The sequence below is a fragment of the Aspergillus caelatus genome (assembly GCF_009193585.1).
Source record: "Aspergillus caelatus strain CBS 763.97 unplaced genomic scaffold BDV27scaffold_10, whole genome shotgun sequence".
Taxonomy (NCBI): Eukaryota; Fungi; Ascomycota; class Eurotiomycetes; order Eurotiales; family Aspergillaceae; genus Aspergillus; species Aspergillus caelatus.
Window position 1 is genome coordinate 275693 of NW_022475273.1, and position 20906 is coordinate 296598.

At 48.0% G+C, this 20906-nt stretch overlaps 10 protein-coding genes across 10 annotated transcripts; 4 read left to right on the forward strand and 6 right to left on the reverse strand.

The window, feature by feature from the left end:
- Positions 1-53: 53 nt before the first annotated feature.
- On the reverse strand, positions 54-605 carry BDV27DRAFT_152949 (uncharacterized protein; the record flags this gene model as incomplete). Its single annotated transcript, XM_032071682.1, has 1 exon — positions 54-605. The coding sequence occupies one exon, from the start codon at positions 603-605 to the stop codon at positions 54-56; it is 552 nt and encodes a 183-aa protein (XP_031932741.1).
- A 592-nt stretch (positions 606-1197) lies between these two features.
- On the reverse strand, positions 1198-3066 carry BDV27DRAFT_152950 (GMC family oxidoreductase; the record flags this gene model as incomplete). Its single annotated transcript, XM_032071683.1, has 3 exons — positions 1198-2144; positions 2255-2968; positions 3033-3066. The coding sequence occupies 3 exons, from the start codon at positions 3064-3066 to the stop codon at positions 1198-1200; spliced, it is 1695 nt and encodes a 564-aa protein (XP_031932742.1).
- Positions 3067-4188: 1122 nt separating this feature from the next.
- BDV27DRAFT_152951 (uncharacterized protein) lies at positions 4189-5642 on the forward strand (the record flags this gene model as incomplete). Its single annotated transcript, XM_032071684.1, has 6 exons — positions 4189-4326; positions 4391-4617; positions 4688-4827; positions 4878-4972; positions 5025-5138; positions 5202-5642. The coding sequence occupies 6 exons, from the start codon at positions 4189-4191 to the stop codon at positions 5640-5642; spliced, it is 1155 nt and encodes a 384-aa protein (XP_031932743.1).
- A 1309-nt stretch (positions 5643-6951) lies between these two features.
- BDV27DRAFT_120647 (uncharacterized protein) lies at positions 6952-8278 on the reverse strand (the record flags this gene model as incomplete). Its single annotated transcript, XM_032065165.1, has 1 exon — positions 6952-8278. A coding segment is annotated over exon 1 (1058 nt), but the record flags the coding sequence as incomplete, so codon positions are not given.
- A 493-nt stretch (positions 8279-8771) lies between these two features.
- On the forward strand, positions 8772-10906 carry BDV27DRAFT_2065 (kinase-like protein). Its single transcript, XM_032076014.1, has 2 exons — positions 8772-9990; positions 10043-10906. The coding sequence occupies exons 1-2, from the start codon at positions 8971-8973 to the stop codon at positions 10829-10831; spliced, it is 1809 nt and encodes a 602-aa protein (XP_031932745.1). The 5' UTR covers positions 8772-8970; the 3' UTR covers positions 10832-10906.
- On the reverse strand, positions 10907-13187 carry BDV27DRAFT_2057 (major facilitator superfamily domain-containing protein). Its single transcript, XM_032076006.1, has 7 exons — positions 13057-13187; positions 12754-13011; positions 12598-12693; positions 12256-12546; positions 11474-12189; positions 11296-11410; positions 10907-11246 (listed from the first exon to the last, which is right to left on the reverse strand). The coding sequence occupies exons 1-7, from the start codon at positions 13113-13115 to the stop codon at positions 10982-10984; spliced, it is 1800 nt and encodes a 599-aa protein (XP_031932746.1). The 5' UTR covers positions 13116-13187; the 3' UTR covers positions 10907-10981.
- Positions 13188-13909: 722 nt separating this feature from the next.
- Positions 13910-15285, forward strand: BDV27DRAFT_141135 (kinase-like domain-containing protein; the record flags this gene model as incomplete). Its single annotated transcript, XM_032069778.1, has 6 exons — positions 13910-14064; positions 14121-14445; positions 14509-14679; positions 14728-14799; positions 14867-14996; positions 15077-15285. 6 exons carry the CDS (start codon positions 13910-13912, stop codon positions 15283-15285), a joined length of 1062 nt encoding a protein of 353 aa, XP_031932747.1.
- Positions 15286-15474: 189 nt separating this feature from the next.
- Positions 15475-15806, forward strand: BDV27DRAFT_120653 (uncharacterized protein). The gene is made up of 2 exons (XM_032065166.1): positions 15475-15662; positions 15767-15806. Exons 1-2 carry the CDS (start codon positions 15539-15541, stop codon positions 15799-15801), a joined length of 159 nt encoding a protein of 52 aa, XP_031932748.1. The 5' UTR covers positions 15475-15538; the 3' UTR covers positions 15802-15806.
- A 765-nt stretch (positions 15807-16571) lies between these two features.
- Positions 16572-18136, reverse strand: BDV27DRAFT_120655 (uncharacterized protein). The gene is made up of 4 exons (XM_032065167.1): positions 17574-18136; positions 17359-17522; positions 17029-17306; positions 16572-16974 (listed from the first exon to the last, which is right to left on the reverse strand). The coding sequence occupies exons 1-4, from the start codon at positions 17846-17848 to the stop codon at positions 16786-16788; spliced, it is 906 nt and encodes a 301-aa protein (XP_031932749.1). The 5' UTR covers positions 17849-18136; the 3' UTR covers positions 16572-16785.
- Positions 18137-19009: 873 nt separating this feature from the next.
- Positions 19010-20754, reverse strand: BDV27DRAFT_2092 (bestrophin family protein). Its single transcript, XM_032076020.1, has 3 exons — positions 20376-20754; positions 19768-20312; positions 19010-19694 (listed from the first exon to the last, which is right to left on the reverse strand). Exons 1-3 carry the CDS (start codon positions 20613-20615, stop codon positions 19328-19330), a joined length of 1152 nt encoding a protein of 383 aa, XP_031932750.1. The 5' UTR covers positions 20616-20754; the 3' UTR covers positions 19010-19327.
- Positions 20755-20906: the final 152 nt, after the last annotated feature.

Sequence of the window (20906 nt, forward strand, 5' to 3'; positions counted from 1 at the left end):
CGACCCCCACTAATGTAGCTTGAAGAGTGCCTCTATGACCGTTCACCAATCAGTTAATCAAGATCAAGCAGATCGGTAGCCAAGTTCACAATTCCACCTAGTATATTGGACACCATATCCACCACACCTCCCAACAACGGAAAAGTAACTGACAACAGACAATCCAGCGTATCCGTTACCTCATCCAACAATTCTTCCAATACTTCGTCAAGTGTGCACTTTTCTTCATCATCCCGCCTAGTACTTTGCAATACATCGTTTGCGCCCACGTTGGGTTCTTGGCAGGTCGTCATCTTGCTCAAAACCTTTTCCTTGGATTGCTTGAGTCGCGCCTCTGCGGATTGGATTTGTTGGAGTTTATCGCTAAGGCCTCTTTTATGGGTGGCGCCGACGGTTCCATTTTGGGCGGGCGTCACTTCCTTGCCATTACCCGCACTAATCTGAGAGAGCCTCTCAAGGATCGGGGAGACGTGGTGGAGGGTGCGGTTGACCCTTTCCAGGTTCTGACAATTGTTGAGACTAGCTCCGGGGGCTACCGAGTGGGCGTGTATAAGTGAAAAAATGCTTGAAAGGAAGACGAAGCAGAACAAAAGTGGCCGGTTCATGGTGGCAATTTTTTGATGGGTAATGAGCGCAGAGTAGTGTTACACTGGTTGGAAGAGGAATTGTTGATTCTCCATGATCATTAAAAACTGAAGACCTGGCACTCTTGGCAGGAGAATAAGGGGGATCTACGCAGGGAAACGCATTTTCAGTCGATGCATCTATTGCGGTTCCAGAAAAAGAGAAAGTCTATCATGTCGGATCATCGATGATTTCCTCACGGCTTACCTTAAACGGCAAAGGTGCTCATTTCGCGTATTCCGGGAGTTAAGCCGAAAAGGAGAGACATCGATTATATCAGCGGCTATGAATCCCGTGACTCCACCGAGGGAGTGGGTCTCTGAGTGTGGAGACTCTGGAGAGCATATGAGCTGTCAACAAAAATTAACTTAACGGAGGAATTCCGATGGCATGAAGTCCGTTATGACTCAAACTGGTCTAGCGCCAGGATCCCCGGAAGAAAAGAGTTTTGCCTTTCTGCTCGGGTTAATTACTACCCAAGAGCTAATAACGATACTTGCGTTGTCACTTGTTGCCAAATTCAATAGGTTCAATAGTTTGTTAAAATTGATGTACGCTAATGCAGAACAATGTTTAGGCTAGATCATACTCCTTGATCAACTTCTCCGCGCATGTGGCTCCCGTCACATATGCCACGGCCTGAACGTGACAGCTGGCCAGCACGGGTACCACACTCATGTCCGCCACGCGTAACCCGTCAATGCCCATGAAGCGGAAATCGTTGTCCACTGCGGCATCGGTATCGCCCTTCTTACCCATTTTGATGGTACCGGTCATGTGCCAACTAGATGAAATGTTCTGTTTCCAGTATTCCAAGAGATCTTCGTCAGAGTCGGACTTGGGACCAGCCAATTCCATGACGTTATTCTTGGTATAGCCATCACTCTTAGAAACGCGGAACGCATCCCGCAGAGACTCAATAGCAACGCGACGATCGAATGGGTGAGACAGGAACTTCGGATCGAAAAGCAAGGGCACATTGGGATCCGACGACTGTAGGGTGACTTCACCACGAGCCTGTGCGTTGAACAGGAACACAAGCAGGCAGGAGTAGTTCAGGGCTTCCTTGGCGAAATCCGGGATGAACCAGTGGATGGGGAAGTGGGTCAGAATTTCATAGTGCGGCACGGTCTCTTGCAGAAGATATTTCTGCTCTTCCTCGGGCAGCTTCTGGAATTCCTCGGAGGACGTGAGCTTGTCGAGCTTGAACCAGCCAATGCCCAGTTCGCAGGCGAACCGTGACCATGGGCCGCTTCCGTCCTTCTTCCATTGCTCAAGGGCCTCGGCCATGGCTTTCTCGTCGCCGTAGAACTCGCGGCGCTGGGTGCTGTTCTCTACGCGTGTGTTTACGATCGGGACGAAAGTGTGATCTCGTAGACCCTGACCGATGACGGGAACATCGAGCTTGACGGGGATATTGAACTTCTCTAGCTGCTGTGCGGGGCCAATGCCCGAATGCATGAGGATGCGCGGACCTTCCAGAGACCCAGCGCACAGGATAACCTCCTTTGAGGCGAGGTCTTCGCAAACGTCAGTCAGATATTGCTTGGTTGTATATCGTAATTCCATAGGTCTCCATTTGTTGGATATCCCTTTCAAATCAAAGTGGGTATACTGAAGTTAAACTCACACTTCTTCCCATTGGATTCAACACCTACAGCCTTGTTGCCGTCGAATACGAGGCGCTGTACAGGAGCATCAGTGACAATAGTCAAGTTCTCCGGCTGTGGCTTCAATAGGTCCGCAGCTGTTGACCGAACGCCCTTGTAGGCAGAGTTAATCAGAACAGACATCCCAATGGGATTGCCCGAGTTGTGGTCCGGATTGAAGGGGAATCCTGCTTGCTCGAAGACATCCAAAAGCGGCGGCAGATCTTTCTCCCATTCCGAGGCGAACCCTACGTGAAGGCTGCCAGAGCTTCCGTGATCTTCCGCTCGGGGGGCTGCGTATTTTGCATCCACACCCGCGGGGAGCTCGCCGTGGAAGGTCTCGAGGGCTTTGAACCTGGACTGGATTTGGTCCCAGCGGAAGGCATCATCACCGACCACTCGTGCCCACTCTTCATAGTCGTCGCGGGCACCTACAGTGTACACACCAAAGTTGATGGCGCTGGAGCCTCCCATGCCCCGTCCGCGGGAGTAATCAATCTCGCGGTTGTTACAGTGCTCTTGCGGCGTGGTCTTGTAGCCCCAGTTCATGTGTTTATTCTGGAAGGTCAGCCATCGCTGGCCGTCCACCCGCAGATCGTGCTCCGCATTCAGGCCTCCAGCTTCCAGGAGAAGCACTTTGGGATGCTTCGGGGAATTGGCTAGCTGGCTTGCCACCGTGCTGCCAGCTGGACCACCTAGTAGTCATTTTAAGTTTCATTAGCGGACTGTGGTAACCCCCGTCCGTGCGGGTACTCTCACCTCCGATAACGATAAAGTCAGCAGGGGAATCCATGTCGTCTTCTTTTGTTCTGAAGTTGATCTCTGAAAGTCAATTGCGGGAGACAAATGAGGGGGGATACGAGGTCTTCATAAGGGGGCCGGACTGCTAGCTGTTACTAGTGCGTCTTGGGGGGTGATTGCTACTCCGATAGAGGGGCAAAGCCAAAGCACGGGCAGAATAGTGACTGACCGCTCTGCTGGTCGTCGACTCCGTACTCCGTACGCCGTACGGACCAAGAGAAATTTAACCCGCGTTGGCAGGCGTGAAGCATTTTGGAATTGTGGTGGCCTTGACGACTGGGGGTCCAGTCCTCAACGGTGGTGTGTCCGGCAGGGATCAACAGTTCCGGCGTTTGGAGCGACGTCCAATGGAGAATGGCGAGATGCCCTAACTCGCAGGGTTAGCGGGTCCATGGACGAGCCTAATCTCCCGCTAATGTCTAATCATAGTACTTGGGGTATGGCGAATACCCACTGTCTGGTTTAAGCTCCAAATCCACGTACGACAACCGAGGCCCTAGTGCTGCGTCAGGACGGATACGGATTTCAAACTAAGTAGTTTTAAGTCGTGTCCAGACTCCACAGCTCTCTCAGGGGGTGGATCTATGAAGGTACCGAATTACAGGCCTTTCTACCGCCCGAAGATGGAGCCTTCTTGCCACACTAACTGGAACGGGCTGCTTCAGTTCACGTTAGGGTGATGTTTGTCAATTCTACCCCTCGGATCATTGCCTCTTTAGGAGATACGTTGGATGTCGTCTCGTCCGCGGACGACGGAAGGACAGGATGTCCCGGTGAGGTGGTCGTGTTCTAACGCTGATTAGCATTACATTAGCTCCGTACACATCTTGGCGTCATAAATTCCAGTGCAAATCCCTCATGCCGCCAGTGGATCCCAGGTTCCCGGAACCGTGTGAAGGAATCCTGCAAAGCGGTACTTTGAGAGTTTTTCATTTCTTTTCCTGTCATCAAAGCATATTGGGCCCCGTTCCCAAAATGGCACCCTTTCCCTGAACCCTGGAAGTGGGACTTAGCGCATGCAGTTCTTATACTTGCCAAACCCGGATCTCTTGAGTGACCCATTTTGCTCTTCTTCCCAACGCTGTGCGCCCTTCAACTTTTCGACGTTGACATCATGGCCAAAGCAGACCCGGAGGCGTTCACCCTTCTCTCTCTGGGTCTAGTCATCATTATTATTCGAATCTACGTGAGATGGACCTCGGTCGGCCCTGCCAACTTCCAGGTGGATGATTACTTGATGCCCTTGGCCGGGGTGAGTGTGAATGAAACCGACTGCTAATTCTGCGAGAAGAGGGGTGCTTACACTTCAGATATAGCTAGTGTACACAGCTGAAACAGTAGCGGCGTACTTGGTTGGGGCCAAGTTCGGTGGACTCACGAATAGTTACATGACTCCCGAAGAGCGTGCCGCACTTGATCCAAACTCGCGCGAGTATTACGATAGGCAATGGGGCTCTAAAATCCAGGTGATCGGATGGTCATTCTACGCATGCATCCTGTGGTTGGTGAAGGTCTGCGTGGCCGTTTTTTATTCCCGGTTGACGTACGTTTTTTTTCTCTATGATCTTTCTGCCTGCTCATGTCTGTTATAACCGTGGCACTGACAAGTTCAGCACTGGGCTTCAAAACCTACCAGGTCGAGTGCGGTTCGCATATGTCCTCCTCGGAGTGACCTATCTTGCTGTGGCATTGTCTATCTTACTCGGATGCCAACCGATGCATAAATACTGGCAGATTAACCCAGACCCTGGGAGTAAGTATTCGAAGTCCTATTGATCTACCTTCACCATCCTAACAACTTAGATATCTGTCAACCCACCAAGTCAACGCTTTATGTCCTCATTGTTGTCATTCCAAACGTATTGACCGACCTGTACCTGATGTCTATTCCGCTGCCAGTTCGTCTCCCATTGCCCCAACAAAAGTCACACAAAGCTCACAATACATCAGTTGTTATGGACAGTCAACATTGGTATTCGGAGAAAGATCACCCTAATGGCTTTATTCAGCGGCGCCTCCTTCGTGATCATGGCCGCTATTATCCGTGCGGTAACCATTATGACGGTACGTCCTACTGTTCCCTTAGGCCTACCTTGATTGTTTCCACGGCTAACAAACCCGCCTTAGTCCGGAGCGGAAGGCGCAGTCTCCGGCAGTCAATGGGCTTGTCGCGAAACATTTGTCTCCATCGTCGTCGCCAACCTCCCCATCATCCAACCTCTAATTCGCCGAGGCGCCCAGAAAGTCGGTCTCAGTGCCCTCTTCAGTTCCACCGGTGGGCCTTCTAGCTACGGCCGACACCGCACACAATCCTTCCCACTATCGAGCCGAAATCAGCAATCTAAACGCTCGCGACACCCGCTTTCGATCCCGAATAATACCACGGCATGGGGCAGTGATGAGCATATCTTAGTGGACGGTTCAGACAAGGGAGCCGGTAAAAAGAATGACATCACAGTCACACAAGAGATGATTATCGAAAGCGAGCCGCGTCGTACTGGTCATCATATAGATGAGGCCCTTCCGTCGCCTAATGCGTGGGATTCGAATAGGGGGCATGCTGTTTAATTTTTACGGGATTCGGGTTTGGTTGGTCAAAGGATGGAGTTATGGTGTTAAACGTGTTCAATGTAAATTGTAAACTATCTCCTTTGTTAATTTATGCTCTACTGACTTATAACACCCAAGCTAGAAGCGTCACAAGATTTTGTTCCATGATTCCAAATGCAGTAGTCAAGTAGAGCCCAACTAATCCATGTCGTTAAATAACAAGCTTTAGACTAAAACAGACGAATGCAAGAAAGGCTTGGCTGTGGTCAAGACTAGTAAATAGTCAAATTAACAATCCAAGGATTAATTAATGTAATATATTAATGTATTAATTAATAGGATTCACCCCAGCTATAGAACTGGACATCGGCCATGTGGGAATTTACTATATTAATACTTACTAAGTTCGTGTCGCTGAACTTAAAATTCCTTTTGTCTCTGAATTGAACTATAGCTGGCTTTGTTATAGTACCTATAGCCATTACAGCGATTATCATATTAAACATGAAGGTTGTTCAATTTTGCGTTGGGCTGCCTCGGCCTGGTCGCCTGAGGTCATCGACTCTGATGAAATATGCGCTAACCCGAAAGAGGGTAAGTACTAAAACCGTATACCCCGCCGGTTGTAATTTCCTAATTAGTAGTCATTTACTTAACAAATCCTGGGAAGAAAAGAAGCCCTTAAGACTCTACTTTTTTTTTTTTTACCTCCGATATAAACCGAGAAACCACTAAGACGCACAGTTCCCCTACATTGAGTTGCATTGACCAGGTCAAAAGTATTGCAACACCTTTAAGCAGGAATGCGATAATGACTTGCATATGGTGTCAGCAGGTAGGTAATATAGACGAGGGTGTGGACATTAGCATGTTCAGGCCGCTCTTAGGGGCAATCCTTTCGGCCCGGCCGAAAAAGGTCGGTAGTTCCCGATCCTTCGGTACGAGCCGAGGGGGATTCCATTTATAGATAATAAATAGAAAGGGAGAATGGTGCTCTCGTCAGATGACCCTGCGCTGCCAGGGTTGTAAACATGAGAGATGCCTGGAGCAGAAGAAGATCTTTTGCCGGGGAAGAAGCCGCGTCTCTTGTAGTGTAAAACCTTCTTCTCTCTTCTCTTCTCCTCTTTTTTGGGAGGTCATATTATTTTTATTCTTTTATTTCATGTACTGTAGGATTCTTGGAAAAGGGTAATGAAATTATACTTTAAGAATCAATGTTCTAAAGTAACCCGAAACTATTGAGCACCAAGCACGCATTGACCGCACTCAGCACATTACAGCTGGGGGAAATCTCCACCCAATTTCCGAAAAATTCCTGAAGAGGGAGGGCGTGGGCTATACAAATCACTCAGTGAACTATATACTGGAACCTATGCGTCTGGCGACGGTCATTCTTAGCGACAGCTTAGGTATAAAGGAGTATCTACCAATCCGTTAAACGGTAACACTAAATTGAGATGTCTTCAATCTGCAGGAGTATCTAGTATAGTCAGTCAGGGGGTTCTGCCTGGTTATTCAGGGGCAACGAGCTTACCCTCTCGATATACCTCACACCAACAATTATGCCATCCTCATCTTCAAGATCAGCCTGATTACCAAAGACATCCTCCTCGCCTTTGTCAAGGCATGTCAAGCAGGCCGTGGTGAGTTGAGTGTACCGTTCCCCAACAATGCATGGCAGCCGCTCCTTCGCCAATGCAATGAGCGCGCGTTTGATAGCAAAGGCACCTCTTCGAGGATCTTTATCAGCCAACGCCTTCAAGATATCCAGCTGGTCCCAAGGAACCGAGCGACCATTATCATCCTCGCACACAAACGAGCACCACAGTCCAATCTCAAGCAAACAGACACCAAGACTGTATACATCATGCTGCATTTTGTAGAGCTCTTCAGGGAATAGTCCCTGTCTAGTGGGGTGGCGGTATATATTCTTCTCCCATTCCGAATCCCCGTAGTGGTCCGTTGGTGCATCTGCCGGGCGGATGCGCTCAAAGCCGGCCAGGAAGGACGGACCCAGCCTACTCTCTTCATGGAAGATGATGATGGTCTCGGGGCGGATGCTCTTGTGCACGAAGTCTGCTGTGTGGACAAACATTACTGAGCGGGCGAGCTGTTGCGCCAATTGGATGCGCTGGTTGAGAGGGTACTGCGGTCTAGCACGCAGGAGGTGGCGGAGCGACGCTGGTGGTAATGAGAGGCCAGCTGGGACGTCGAAGATGAATTGGAACTGTGTAGCTGCGGTTCCATCCTCCACTTCGGAAACCTCGATGACGCCGTCGCACTTTAGAAGACCGAATGTCATCGGGTCAACGTTGTGCAGCCTCCGGGCCAGATTGCGGACGTAGGGCTTGACCCTTTCCCTGGGCGTGTCTACAGGGTAGTTGGTGCGGTCCAGTAGAACGGCATGGTCCGGTTGGTTAGTGTAATACGAGATAAAGGAGTTGGAGTAAGAAATCTGCTCGGCATTCTCTTGTATGATCGTCGCATCTCGAAAGATCGATTGTCCGCCTTGAGTATTCGGGACAGACAAACTTCCACTCGCTTCTCTCATCTGCGCCAATCTCCTCGATGCATCGCTTAGAGGAGCGTCCTGCAGCTTTTGATCCACAGTTGGGCTGGCAATTCTAGTGATGAGATACCAGGAAGGGTCAAACTTCGCTTGCCAATCTTCCAAATCATCTACGGCCTGTTTGATATGCTTCCGCATATGAAATCGGCGAGTTCCTCCTCTAAGCCGATCAAGAGTGTTTCTAGGGTTCTCTGACCAACCAGCTGTGTTTTCGAGAGCTTTGAGACTTTCCCAGGCCGCAAGTTCTTTACTACCCAATCGTTCCAGGGCATCACAGTAGTGCTGTTGAAGTGCAGCAGGCAGGGCGTTCCAGAGGACCTTCAATGATTTGAGCTGAACATCGGTTTTGAGCAGGAGACCATTATACGTGATTATCATCCCGTCGAGCTCATCGTTGAGACTACTTTGGTTCCGACAGATGGCTATGATCTCCTCCCCGTATCTGGGAAGGATCGTCAGCAATGAGCCATGTGCTGGATCGGGGACATTCTACTTCAAGCAAAGGTCCAGTACCCCTGGAACGGCTAGAGCAAATCCTGCTATGCTAATAGGGTCAATCATGTCGCTTTCGAGGTCAGAGAAGGAATCTATGTACAATGCTGAGAAAGGTGGTGTTCTTGTTAGGCTGAAAGCCTCGCGATGCATGATGGTGGAGAGCGGGGAAATGATCTTCCGTGAGGGCAAGCTTCAGCCTTGTTCAAGACGTCGTACTCACATATTAAGCATCGAGCGGCGATAGACTGGACAAGATAGTATCATGGTGACAAAAGCGTCGAAATGGATGATGACCTCTTTGCTGAACACTTCAAGCTCGACGTGACGATCCAGGGTGACATAAGCCGCCAGACCACCTTCACGTCCGACCCTCGCCTTGGAATACGCCAGAGGAAAACCAAAACTATCTGGCGTAAAGGACGTGAATTATATGATGACAAGGTGTACGTGGAGAGCACAACAGCAGGTGACGTGCGAGTGGTAAAAAAGGTTCTTCAAAAAAAGGAAACCCTGCGTAACATCCTGTCTGAGCTAAGGGTAATGGGGAGACTGTCGAAGGAGAATGGCCTCTTCGTTCAATTGATCGGGTGGTTTCAGTCAAATAACTATATATGCTTTGCCATGGAGTATTGTCCCTTGGGGGATATCACTCAGTGCTTCGAGGATCCATTATCCGAAGTGGACGCAAGAAACATTGGGTGCCAGGTGCTGGAAGGTCTTACGAAGTTGCACGAGATAAGGATCATGCACCGAGACATTAAACCGAAGAATATCCTTGTCCAACAGAGACACCCCATTTGGGTGAAAATAAGTGACTTTGGAATCAGCAAGCGAGTCATCGATGGTGAGACCGAAGCGCGCACGCAACATGGTACACTGGGCTATATGGCACCGGAAGTGCTGTTTGGCCCGTTAGATGACGAAGCAGAATCATCAGCATACACAAGTGCAGTAGACATTTGGTCCCTAGGATGCCTATTACATTATCTCCTGACAAAAGAACCACCTTTCAAAAAGCTTGATGAGTTGAACCGGTACAAAGCGGGAAAGGCGTTCCCCGAGGAGGAACTCTCTGCGCATGATATTGAAACTTCGGGAAGGAGGCTCATTAAGGATCTAGTAGTGCTCGAGCCAGAAAAGCGGCCTGCTGCAGCAGATATCGACATCATGGCGTGCTGGAAGATCGTTAATCCTGCTCGAGCCATCTCAATGCCCGGAACTCCATGTACTGGCCAAACTAATGGTACTAAAGTCAATCAGCCACCGATGCGAGTGGAAAAGCCGCATCAGGAAGACTCCATGGTAAGACTCCACAGCCCCTTTGATGCTGAGAGCTCTAAGCTAACTGCATTAGGACTACTATTCGCTCGAACTCTGGCACGCCATCAACAACCCCAGCACCAGCATCGCACGAGTGACAGCCATCCTCGAACAAGGTGCCAGCGCCAACAAGTTTCTCAAGGGGCTCACTGCTCTGCATCTCGCCGTTCAGCACGGCTCGCCTGCCCAAGTGGAGCTACTCCTCGAATACGGCGCAGACGCCAACGTCAAATCGCGTCCTTACGCGGACACACCACTGCATCTGTCGACCGAGCAGCGGGATATTCGCATAATGGAACTCTTGATCGACTGGAACGCAGATGTCAATGCACAAAATGCTGACGGAGACACGACGCTCCATCTCGCAATCGTCAAAGGGTGTAACCTTGCGATCATCGATCTCTTACTAAACAAGGGCGCCTTGGTAGACATAATCGGTCGACGTGGAATGACGGGGCTGCAGTACGCCATTTACCTTGATCAAGAGGATAAAGTTCGACTCCTACTGAAAAACTGTGATCTGAACCACGGAGATGAAGAGGGACGAACGGCATTACATTATGCCGTTCGGTCTAGCAGAACCAGCCTGGACTCTATACAGCTACTAGTCGAGGCAGGTGCGGATGTGCTCAAAGAGGGTCATAACTCAAGGACACCGCTGCACGAGGCGGTTCAAGGCAAAAGACGAGAGGTGATCAGTTTCCTAGTCGAGCGAGCAACAGACTACGCGAATCGGTACCCGGAACTGGAGAAAGACGTGAAAAGGGCACTGGCGCCCAATGTCCCGCTAACACATAAATTAAGTTGGGGTTTTGGAAGATAAACCAGTCGATATTGGGGTTATATTGATATCGCAAGCCTGTCTATATAGTTTTATATGGTTCTATACGTTTGTGTTAAAATTGCCCATGAAACATCTCAAGGCGACCCGAAATTCTAGTGATACACATAATATGAGTGAGGAAAATATCATTCACGGCTGGGATGCAAGTGAAACGGCCTCTTCATCTGTATAAGGGACACTATAGGACGCAATGCCCTGAGCCTCGACCGGCTGTACTCGCACCCGTCTGCGTAAAACATAGCGTTGGAATGGATTGATAAAATCGGTACGGAGTCGATATACGATAAACTCTCTTGTAGACATCTTGAATGTCGACTGCATCTCTTCTAAAGTATATTGTTTCGATTCCCTCATAAACAAATAGACGGCCAACAAAGAGAGTAAGTTAACGACACTATGTCAATTAGTCGAGACTAGCCAGAAGGCACGAAGCAGACACTCACGTCAGGACCCACGTCAGAATATGAAAGTCGATTTTGCCCCAAACCAGAAAGATAAATGCTGCTACCAAGATCTGACAAATTTGGTATATGCATATTGACAGGGCCACTCCGACATCTGTATATCGTCAACACTGCGCGCAAAGAAGTAAACCAAACCTCAATAAAACTTTAAACTTACCACGATGGGAGGGCGGAAAGACCTCTGCAGCATACAGAAAGGAAACAAGTCCCAGTCCGACGACGGATATTACCGAGGAAATGCAGAGGAGTATAAGAGTGGGAAGTTGGAAGGCCAGAGGTGGAATGAAGCAGAGCGCGAAGGAAATGCAGAATATGAAAAAGAGACTCGCTAGGTACAGTTGACGTCGTGGAAGTCTCGGTAACCCTGCTTTGGTCACCACAAACACAAGTGTGGTTATAGGTACAATGAGCACACAGAATCTCATGGTTAGCCTGCAAGCGTACGCCACGTGGACTAGGGCAGCCGTGGTGAGCCCTGTTCCGGCCAGACTGCCCGCCACCATAACTGAGACTGATGCTAGGGTTGCTCGACGCATATGGGGGTCAACCAATAGTCGGGATGAGCATTTTGAAAAAGTACTGTGTTGTTGTTCAAATGCTGCTTCTTTCTCCTTGTACCAGGTATGAATGTGGTATAAGTCGCGTGCGGCGAGAATATCAGAAGTGCGGAGACGACGTAATGACTCGAACGCCTTATCCCAATAACCCTGACGAGCATACCAGCGGGGCGATTCCCATCCCAATAAAATAAGAAAGGGACAGCCGCCCTTGAGAATAAGATCAAATGCAGTAGATAACTGTGGGCTAACGCTCTGGTCTCCGTCAAGGATGATCGTACCCGCGGATGTTAATGTGTATCCAATAGACATTCCTCTGCACAGCAGTCAGTGATAATTTGAATGTTATTCCATAACCTTCTTTAAAAGGCAGGACGCATACAGTGGATATAGGGTCAAGATACTTCCACGAGCGGCACTTGGGCAAATCTCAGCTAGATAGATCAAGCAGGTGCAGGTTGTTAACCCCACACTCATTCTTTCTAAAATGCTGAAAGTTATCGCCAGCACAATCTTCACCCATGACGAGTCAAACGTCGAATTTGAAAGTAAAAGTACAGCCGCAATAAAAGTACCAATGGAGCCGGCAAGCATTGCACCACGGCGACCCCACAGCCGGTTCAGGGTTGGGGTGAGCCAGCATACGACGAGGGTACTGCTTAAGAAGGGAATACTATATGGAGATTAATGCGTGGATTTATGAACAGACGGACATATTCCTTACTATTGTAGCATTACACCCAAATGGCTTCCAGGAAGGAGACCTCCAAAGTGATAAGGAAACATATAGGGAAAGGCGAGCGGGGCCGATGTATATCCGCTGACCATGTTAATCGTTTTCATTGAAACAGGATATGATTGAAGTGTAGAAGGGGCTTACCAGATAATAGCATATACCAACGGGAAAACACACGACATTACGAACATCGATGATAGTGATAAATAGTTGTTCCTCTCTTTAATCAAGGCAGACTCTTCACTAGGGGCCAACCCTTCTACTCTCTCCCAGTCAGAAGGATCATCCGCTAGGAGAGCACCCTTTCTAATCACATCACGAACATGATCCAGGCGATACGGAGTTACGAATTCATCTGCAGCAAGTAGAATCCGTCGAGCATTTGAGTCATGGTTACAACTGCTACGTACTGTCAGTACCAGTTAATCACAAGGCTAAGAACCGAACCTGAATGAGCGTGGCTGTTGATAGCCCCTAGAGGTATGAGCATCCACCGGCTCTTCCATGCCGTTCTACTCGGTCTGGTTAATTCAATGTCCGGCGTAAGCTGCAATTGCTGAACTATTAGCTGACAATGGAAAAGAGATCTAGTTGAAAGCGAAGAGGCTGTGCAATGTGGCGATTATATGCAGGGGAGGCGTTAGGGCGACAACTCACATGATGACCCATCAGCTGACTTCTGCCACCGAATAGGCAGTGATGTACATATCCTGAAGACATAACTTAGCTTTTTATTTAGACACTAGTCTCACCAAGTGTTCCTGATGCGTGATATGTCCGTTAGGATTAGGGTAAACAATAGTCCTGAAATGGGAAAGTGCAAAGGTTCCATGGATACGGCGGACTCAATCTATACACTACTATTATATAGCCAATTAGATCTACTCCAGATTATTGGCTAGTCCGCTTCTGACATTGTCTACCGCTTTAAATAATTTAGTCCTGCAGTATTTTACCGCTTCTCAAAATTAAAAGACTTTAATCTGTCTCCAGGCACCGTGACCCTTAAGTTTATGTTCTAGCCCCACTAACTTTAGGCACCTCAACTCCTAGATTTAGGGCCTAGTCTCTAGATATCTACACCACGACTCTTAATCTCCATCAATTCTCACATAAAAGAGACATTGCTCAATCTTTCTAAGATCCAGTTTTGTAATTTCTTTGCCCTGTCACACCAGGTGATATCTAATTATCTTACAGCATACTTGCTGATTTAAACTCTTAAGGACTCCTTATAATGACGAGTGCTATGTTGAAGCATTTTCTTCCCCAACTACCAACCTTCAGATACTGGCGACCCATGAGCACTTGGATCGGCACCTCACGCCTTATAGAGGAGGAGAGACGTCCTTTCTATAAAATGAAGCAATTCCACCCTGTTCACTCAAGATATACGGTTCTAGGAAAACTTGGGTATGGGTCTTATTCAACTGTTTGGCTGTGTCGTGACCAAAGGTGCGAATCTTCTATATACGGAAATAATTAATATTTAGCTCATTCCAATGTATTAGCAATAAGTATGTCGCTGTCAAAGTACTTACCAGAACGTCCGTCCGTTCGGACCCAGCCTTGTCTAGAGAGCTAGGAGTTTACGAACACCTAAGCGGACTAAATTCGTCGCATGTTGGAAATGCCTATATTCGTGGAATTTATGATAACTTCGAACTTTCCAATCCATACGGAGTCTACCGGTGTTTGGTACATCCACCAATGCATATGTCGATCAATGCGCTACGAATGAGAGCACGGTCTTCTAGATTAAGTGAACCTATACTTAAGCAAACCTTAATTTGTCTTCTGCAAGCTCTCGACTTTCTTCACCGTGAGGCAAATATCGTCCATACTGGTAAGATTCCCGGTTCTTGGCGGTTTCTTTGCATATTGTTAACAACACCATAGATATCAAGGGCCTCGAACATTATGCTTAGCATTGAAGATGAGACACTCCTTACAGAATTTCAAGAGAATGAGCAAGAACATCCAAGTTGGCGAAAGGTTGTGGATAACAACCACGTTATATACGCCTCTCGGAAGCTTTCAAGGCCGCGCAATGACTTATGGGGCCAGCCGGTACTATGTGATCTTGAGGAGGCTATGATCGGAAATTCTCATAAATAGAATATCCAGCCCGATATATATAAAGCCCCCGAAGTGCATTTTGACATGCCATGGAGTTTTAGCGCTGATATAGTAATGTCGGCGCCATGGTAAGTTGGGTTCCTGTGACCATGAGGGCCGTTCTCAGTGACAGGTTCAGATCTGGGATATTTTTGAAAACAAACATTTGTTTAATGCGCTTGACGAAGACAAAGAATATTCTCCATCCCATCATGTTGTCGAAATGGTGGCTTACCTTGGTCTGCCACCACTTCACTTTCTCCAGCGAAGTGAAGAAACACGCAATGTATTTGACCAGAATAGCCGGCTTTTGTCTACCAAAGCATGAATGAAGCTAACGGTCATATAGGCAAATGGTTGGGTGCAGGTGGTGTCTCCATACCGTCAATCATGATGGAGGAGTCGGAAGAAAATCTCCGTGGTCAAGATAAACAGCAGTTTCTCCAATTCATGCGCTCAATGCTTCAATGGATCCCTGAGGAGAGAAAGACGGCGAAAGAACTATTAGACGATCCGTGGCTGAAGCCAATTTCAACCATTTCCCTTCTCGATGATTAAAGTTACGGGTTCTGCATGAGTTTGGAATACATATTCTTTGCCCTAAAGAAACGTCATATTAGATACAGATAAGCCACCGAATACAAGATGCCTTTTCTGATCCTCACGGAGACCCCAACCTTGGCCTAAACTCCAGACACTATCGAGGGAGAATACCGTTATCATTCGCTGCATCACACGGACATGGACATTTGATAAAGCAGCTGTATGATACACAGCCAAAAGTCGAGGTCCACGGCTCTTAGAGGCGCTGATGAAAACTGGGAAGATAGTTGTTGAGTCAAAGGACAAGAATGGCCGCACGCCACTTTCATACGCTTCGGGGCTGGAAGAAAGGATCTCGGAAAGCTACTCATGGGCGCTCTACAGTCAAGCGGGTAAGTCTTATGTCCCCTTCTACCATGATCATATCATGTTCTATTGGGATTGTTAGTTATGTTAGTTTATAAAACAGCAGCTAACATAAAGCGCGGAGTGATAGTAGCTTTATCATTGAGGTGTCCGAACATTCATTAGTGGACCCAAGAAATATTCTCTTTTTCAAGTAGTGAGGGGGGCATTATTCAAGTCCCAGCAGCTCGTGGGACTGCAAAATTGTCTGAAGACGTACGTTATCGGGAGTGAGGACAATATTGGGAAATGTGTGCGAATGGTTTTAAGAGTACGGGAGGCCGCTATTTATGAAATCTACTTTCTGGGAGGATTTCGGCGTCAGTTATTTGAGGCTATGTTCCTATTAAAACTTCTTGTGAGAAGATATATTTCAAAGAAAGCGGACCGGACCACCCCCGATGATTGCTCTATATCGACTTCCGCCCCTACATCATGACCGAGCAATGGATATTTCGGTGAAAGTATTCGAGCCATCTTTTTGAGATCGATGAATGGTTCCCAACCTAGCTGAACAAGCGCCTATGCCAAAGGATATGGAGAGAGCTTTGAAGATCTCTATATTGCAGCACCTTTGCTATCACCATAGACCACAATCGGAGTTCAGATCTTACATTAAATCAGTGCCCGGATAAGCGGGCCTGGATTGTACTTCCGGTGCAAAGATATACTAGGCCCTTGAGATGTCCGAACATTCATAATTAGACTTATGAAGATTCTCTGAAGATGTACGTTTCAGGGGTGAGGATGATGCTGAAAAAAAAGTATATGAATTGGGTCATAGTACGAGAGGCCGCTATCTCTGTTACTATGAAATCTACTGTCTGGAAGGATTTCGGCTTGAAATATAAGGGATTAAGTTCGGATTGAATGTTCTCATGAGAAGGTATATTTTAATTTAAGCTATGCATAAGTCCTGCTATTGAATTGCTAATTCTTAACCGTGTTTACTGAGGTACACATTGCCCCGATGCCTCCCTTTTCTTCTTTTTCTTATTGTGGCATAGCGAGGTAATGCTAGCAGTTACATTAATGACCAAGAATGAGAGGATACAACCAGCAAATGGCCACACTCATTAGTAACCCGGATGTTAGAGACTGCATTCAACCTCATGCGGGTGTCAATCCCATAAACAGCATTCGTTGGCGAGCAAAATCACGCAGTACTGACAGGTCCAAAGGAAGAGCCATATTGGGGTCTTGGCCGGCAACCATCTGTTGGCCAAAGAGGTCCAGCTTTGTAAACTGGATCACGTCGGTGCCGGGAGCGGGAGCAGGAACAGGCTGCGGAAAGATTGGCTAGACCCTTTGTATTAGCTTCGGTATACAAATTCGAGATAGCACGGTTCGTACTTTCTCGTACATTGTAAGACCCCCTGCAGGATTTCGCGTCCATACTTCCACCTTACCCTTACATCTATTGCGGGCAAGCTTTGACCACTTCAACAAGATCACTACATTGACTGTAGGGGATCCATAAAACCATAGGTTTTTATCATCATGCAAGCGAGGCCAAGACTCGCTCCACCCACTCTCAACAACAATTGAAGGTAGGCAGTAGGTAGCTGGGCGTAAAAACAAGTCTGGTTCCTTCGATGAATGGGTGTATTGCCCCGTGAAAGCATCAAAAGCTACAACCAAGGATTAGTATACTAAGACTGAACTGTATAGTAAAGGGCATACTCGTTCCCACTCCAAAATCCATAAGATAATCTTCGGCATCATTTGTCTGCCCCTGTTTTGTCCAGCGACGGGCAGCAAGCATGAACCATCTGTGGTGCACATCATGGAGTTGGGTCGGCATCACTCGGATCCAAAGAGTCCCTGTGAATGAATTGAAATTTGCTCTGCAGCATGTCAGCTAGATCCACCGTAGGACTGCTTGAATATTATCGTACCTTGCATTGCTCGACTCGAAAACACTAGACTCACTGAGTGAGCGACAGATGAGGCTACCTTGTTCAGGCGGTATGGATTCGAAAACGAGCTCTGTGAATTCTCTGATAGTGGGAATCTTGTGAACGATCTCGTTGAAGATGGCTTGAGCAGATCGTGGTGGAACTTCAGTAGAACCGTTGCTTCGTAGCGTTCGAGTAGAGGATGGTGAGGCCAACTCAAGTGAGTTGAAGGACCACTCGAGGTCGAAGAAAGATGATGGGTGTCTGAATGTCATCTTGAAGAACAAGAGCAACACCAAAGGGTTTTTGCAAGATTTACTCTCAAGGAAGGCAGGGAGTGGACAAATGAACAAGTCAAACACCTCGACTGAATCGAGCAGGACCAAGGGACGATTGAGAAGAAAGAAAGAAACTAAAACTGAGAAGAGAAACTGCCACTAACTCCAGGAGTATTGAGGATGGTAAACGAGACTGCGACTAAATCGAGCAGTATTAGAGGTGGCAAGAGAAACTGCAACCAAATCCAGCAAAATCAAGGATGATGAAAGAAACCGCCAACAAATCGAGCAGGACCAAAAAGGTGGTAAGAGAAAGAGAAGAGCAGACGAGAAAGTGAGAGGCAGAAGAAGATGTGAGGGTGGGATTGCTGCCTAAGGCGTCATTGACGGCTTCCATATTCACTGGTGACGGTCATCTCTCGTTCATCATGACGACGCAAAATCCTCAATCCGTCATAACTACCTTTGCAGCAAAGTCTGTAGGGAAGAATGACAGTATAATACTTCGCAAGTACTTGTTTCATGGGGTGTCTATCTATAACCACTTCAACTAGAGTCTAACCAGCTAAAGTGGATATGAAGGGTGGATTTCCGAGCGCTCTAGTCTATAGGTAGTCTATTTAATTACCATCTATACCAGAGATACACAAATGAGCTCCATTTCTTTTCCCAATATCGATCGGTATCGCCAAATTATTACGTCCTCCATGACATCTTAACGAAGGGTTCCCATGCCGAAACCATAAACCCACTACCGAACTTCCAGAAGACATGGAACTTCACCGACTCCCTAGACTCTACTATGAAAGCAGGAATACTATTCTACCCTCCGCTACTCTAATCCTAGACAAATAAGCCACCGTCGAATTTGTCGTACCACACGAAGGTAGACCCGCATGAAGAGATCGACGAAGTATAAGAGACTGCGGAAAACCTTATCTACTCGCCCGAAATACAAGGCCATCTAAGATGCCTCCCCCCTCCCAGAAGGATGGATTGGACTGGTACGACGGTGTGAGCCTGATTCCGTCCTGTGGGATTCGGTTGTTGTTCAATATGAAGAGGAAATTGTGCTGGGTATGGTTGAACTGGCGCTTAGGATTGCGATGAACGCGTTGTTTGGTAGGTTCTTTACTTTCTTGGTTTTGTGGTAATGTTTTTGTTCGATGAAGATGGTGCTCCTAGGGATTTTCTGAATGGTTGCTCCTCTTTTTTAGAGAAGGGGGCTTGCACTCCAGAGTTTGAGTGTTGTCATGGGGGGATGGTTTCGTGAGTTAGGGGAAGTTTGTAGGTTTAGAGCTTCTGGTAAGTATATGCGGTAGACAATTGTAAGGCTATACAGCTATCGTAAACATAAATGTAGACGTAAAGTCATGAATCAGTCAGTACATACATACATATATTCCAATCCTCTTCAATATTCTCCCCATATCCACTCCTCGACCATGACTCCTCACTCACTCAGTCGACAAAAAATCACCCCCTGCCCGTCACAGGTCGACGCTTGATGAACATCTCAGGCGGGAACTTATCCCGGTCGTTATGATCTTCGACACATCGACTCTCATTCCTCGGTCCCTCCGCTTCTATGGACGACATCAACTTCCGCCACTCCGATAACACCACGTCCATCTCCATCTTGGAGTCCCCGACAATGGCATCCATCTTGATATCGTTCCGGTCGTAGCCGAATGGATCTTCTAGTTGCGATCCGATCCCTTCGATTCCGTATAGAGTGAAAATAACCAGACTGACAATGGGAACAGTCCACCAGCCCAGATCATCGACCATGCCGAAGGGCAGGACACAGCCGAAGAGAGCGAGGACTTGCTTCTGATGAATTCTATATTATCATTAATATCCTCTTCCCAGACAGTACCAGTGAATGGGAGGTTAGAAAGGGAAAGGAAACCCACAAATGCGCAACAGGAATAGGCGTCAGCCGAATCATCTCCATCTTCCCCACAGCATCGAACAACGAATTCAACTGTGCCTGCATCTGACTCGACCCAGGCGCATTATACCAGCCTCTCTCTACACCCCTCTTGATGAAACTGTCTACGAAGAAACTTAATTGGAATGGGAGTGCTAGCCCCTCATTCTCATGACCCTCGAGTCCCTTCGGGAGCAGGTTTGCGTAGTCGGGGTTATATGCCGCGACTCCGTCCTCGCCGACATCGTCGCCAAAGGAGTAGAAGGCCGCGCCATATTCGGCGCGGAGATGGTTTTTCACGGCGTAAGGTATGGCCATGAGGATGCGGATGGTGCGTTCAATGTCTTCCTTTTCGTCTTGGCGGAGGGGACGTGAGGTGCTGTAGCCGTTGGTGAGGATGGTCCGGACCAGGTTGCGAGTGCAAGTTGTTAGGGTTGTGAGGCTGCTGCGGCCGTCCCAGAAGCGGTTGTAGCTGGTTTGGTTGCGGAAGACGAGCATAAGGCCCACCACGATCGAGAGCGAGGGGATCTGTTCTTAGTGGTTAATTCCATGCTCGTCGGAGAGCATAATACGATTAAAAAGAACGCTTACGATGCTACTGGGTAGTCCGACGGTATCGAAGATGTACAGATCTAGACAGACGACAAAGGCCGTGAACAGCGCGTGGAAGAGTACGGGGACGATAATGGCGCCGTGGATGGCGCCTTTGATGAATCGGAAGACTAGAGGCCATCTAAAGAAGTCTTCAATCAGATCCGATCCAATACCACAGGCGCGGCACGTACCTTCGCGGCTTCTGTCGGTGGGAAAGGAGATGCGGGTGTGTGCCATGCCGGACAAAGGTGTTTTGCCGGCTCAACACGGGGGTGGACGGGACGCTCAAGTTTAATCGCATTTTCCTACTGTCGTTTCGAGTGTTGGCGGGATCAACAATGTGTGTAGGTGTAGAAGTGAGTGAAGGGAGGAAATTGTCAAGGGAAGCGGTCCACCAAAACAAAAGAAAGGGTCAGGTTGTTTCGACTAAAGGACTTGTGAGGGGCATGACCACCCCTCAAGCAAATCACAAGAGACGAAGCTACACACTAACCGTGATCGTTGGTGCCACTAATCATAGTCTGGGCA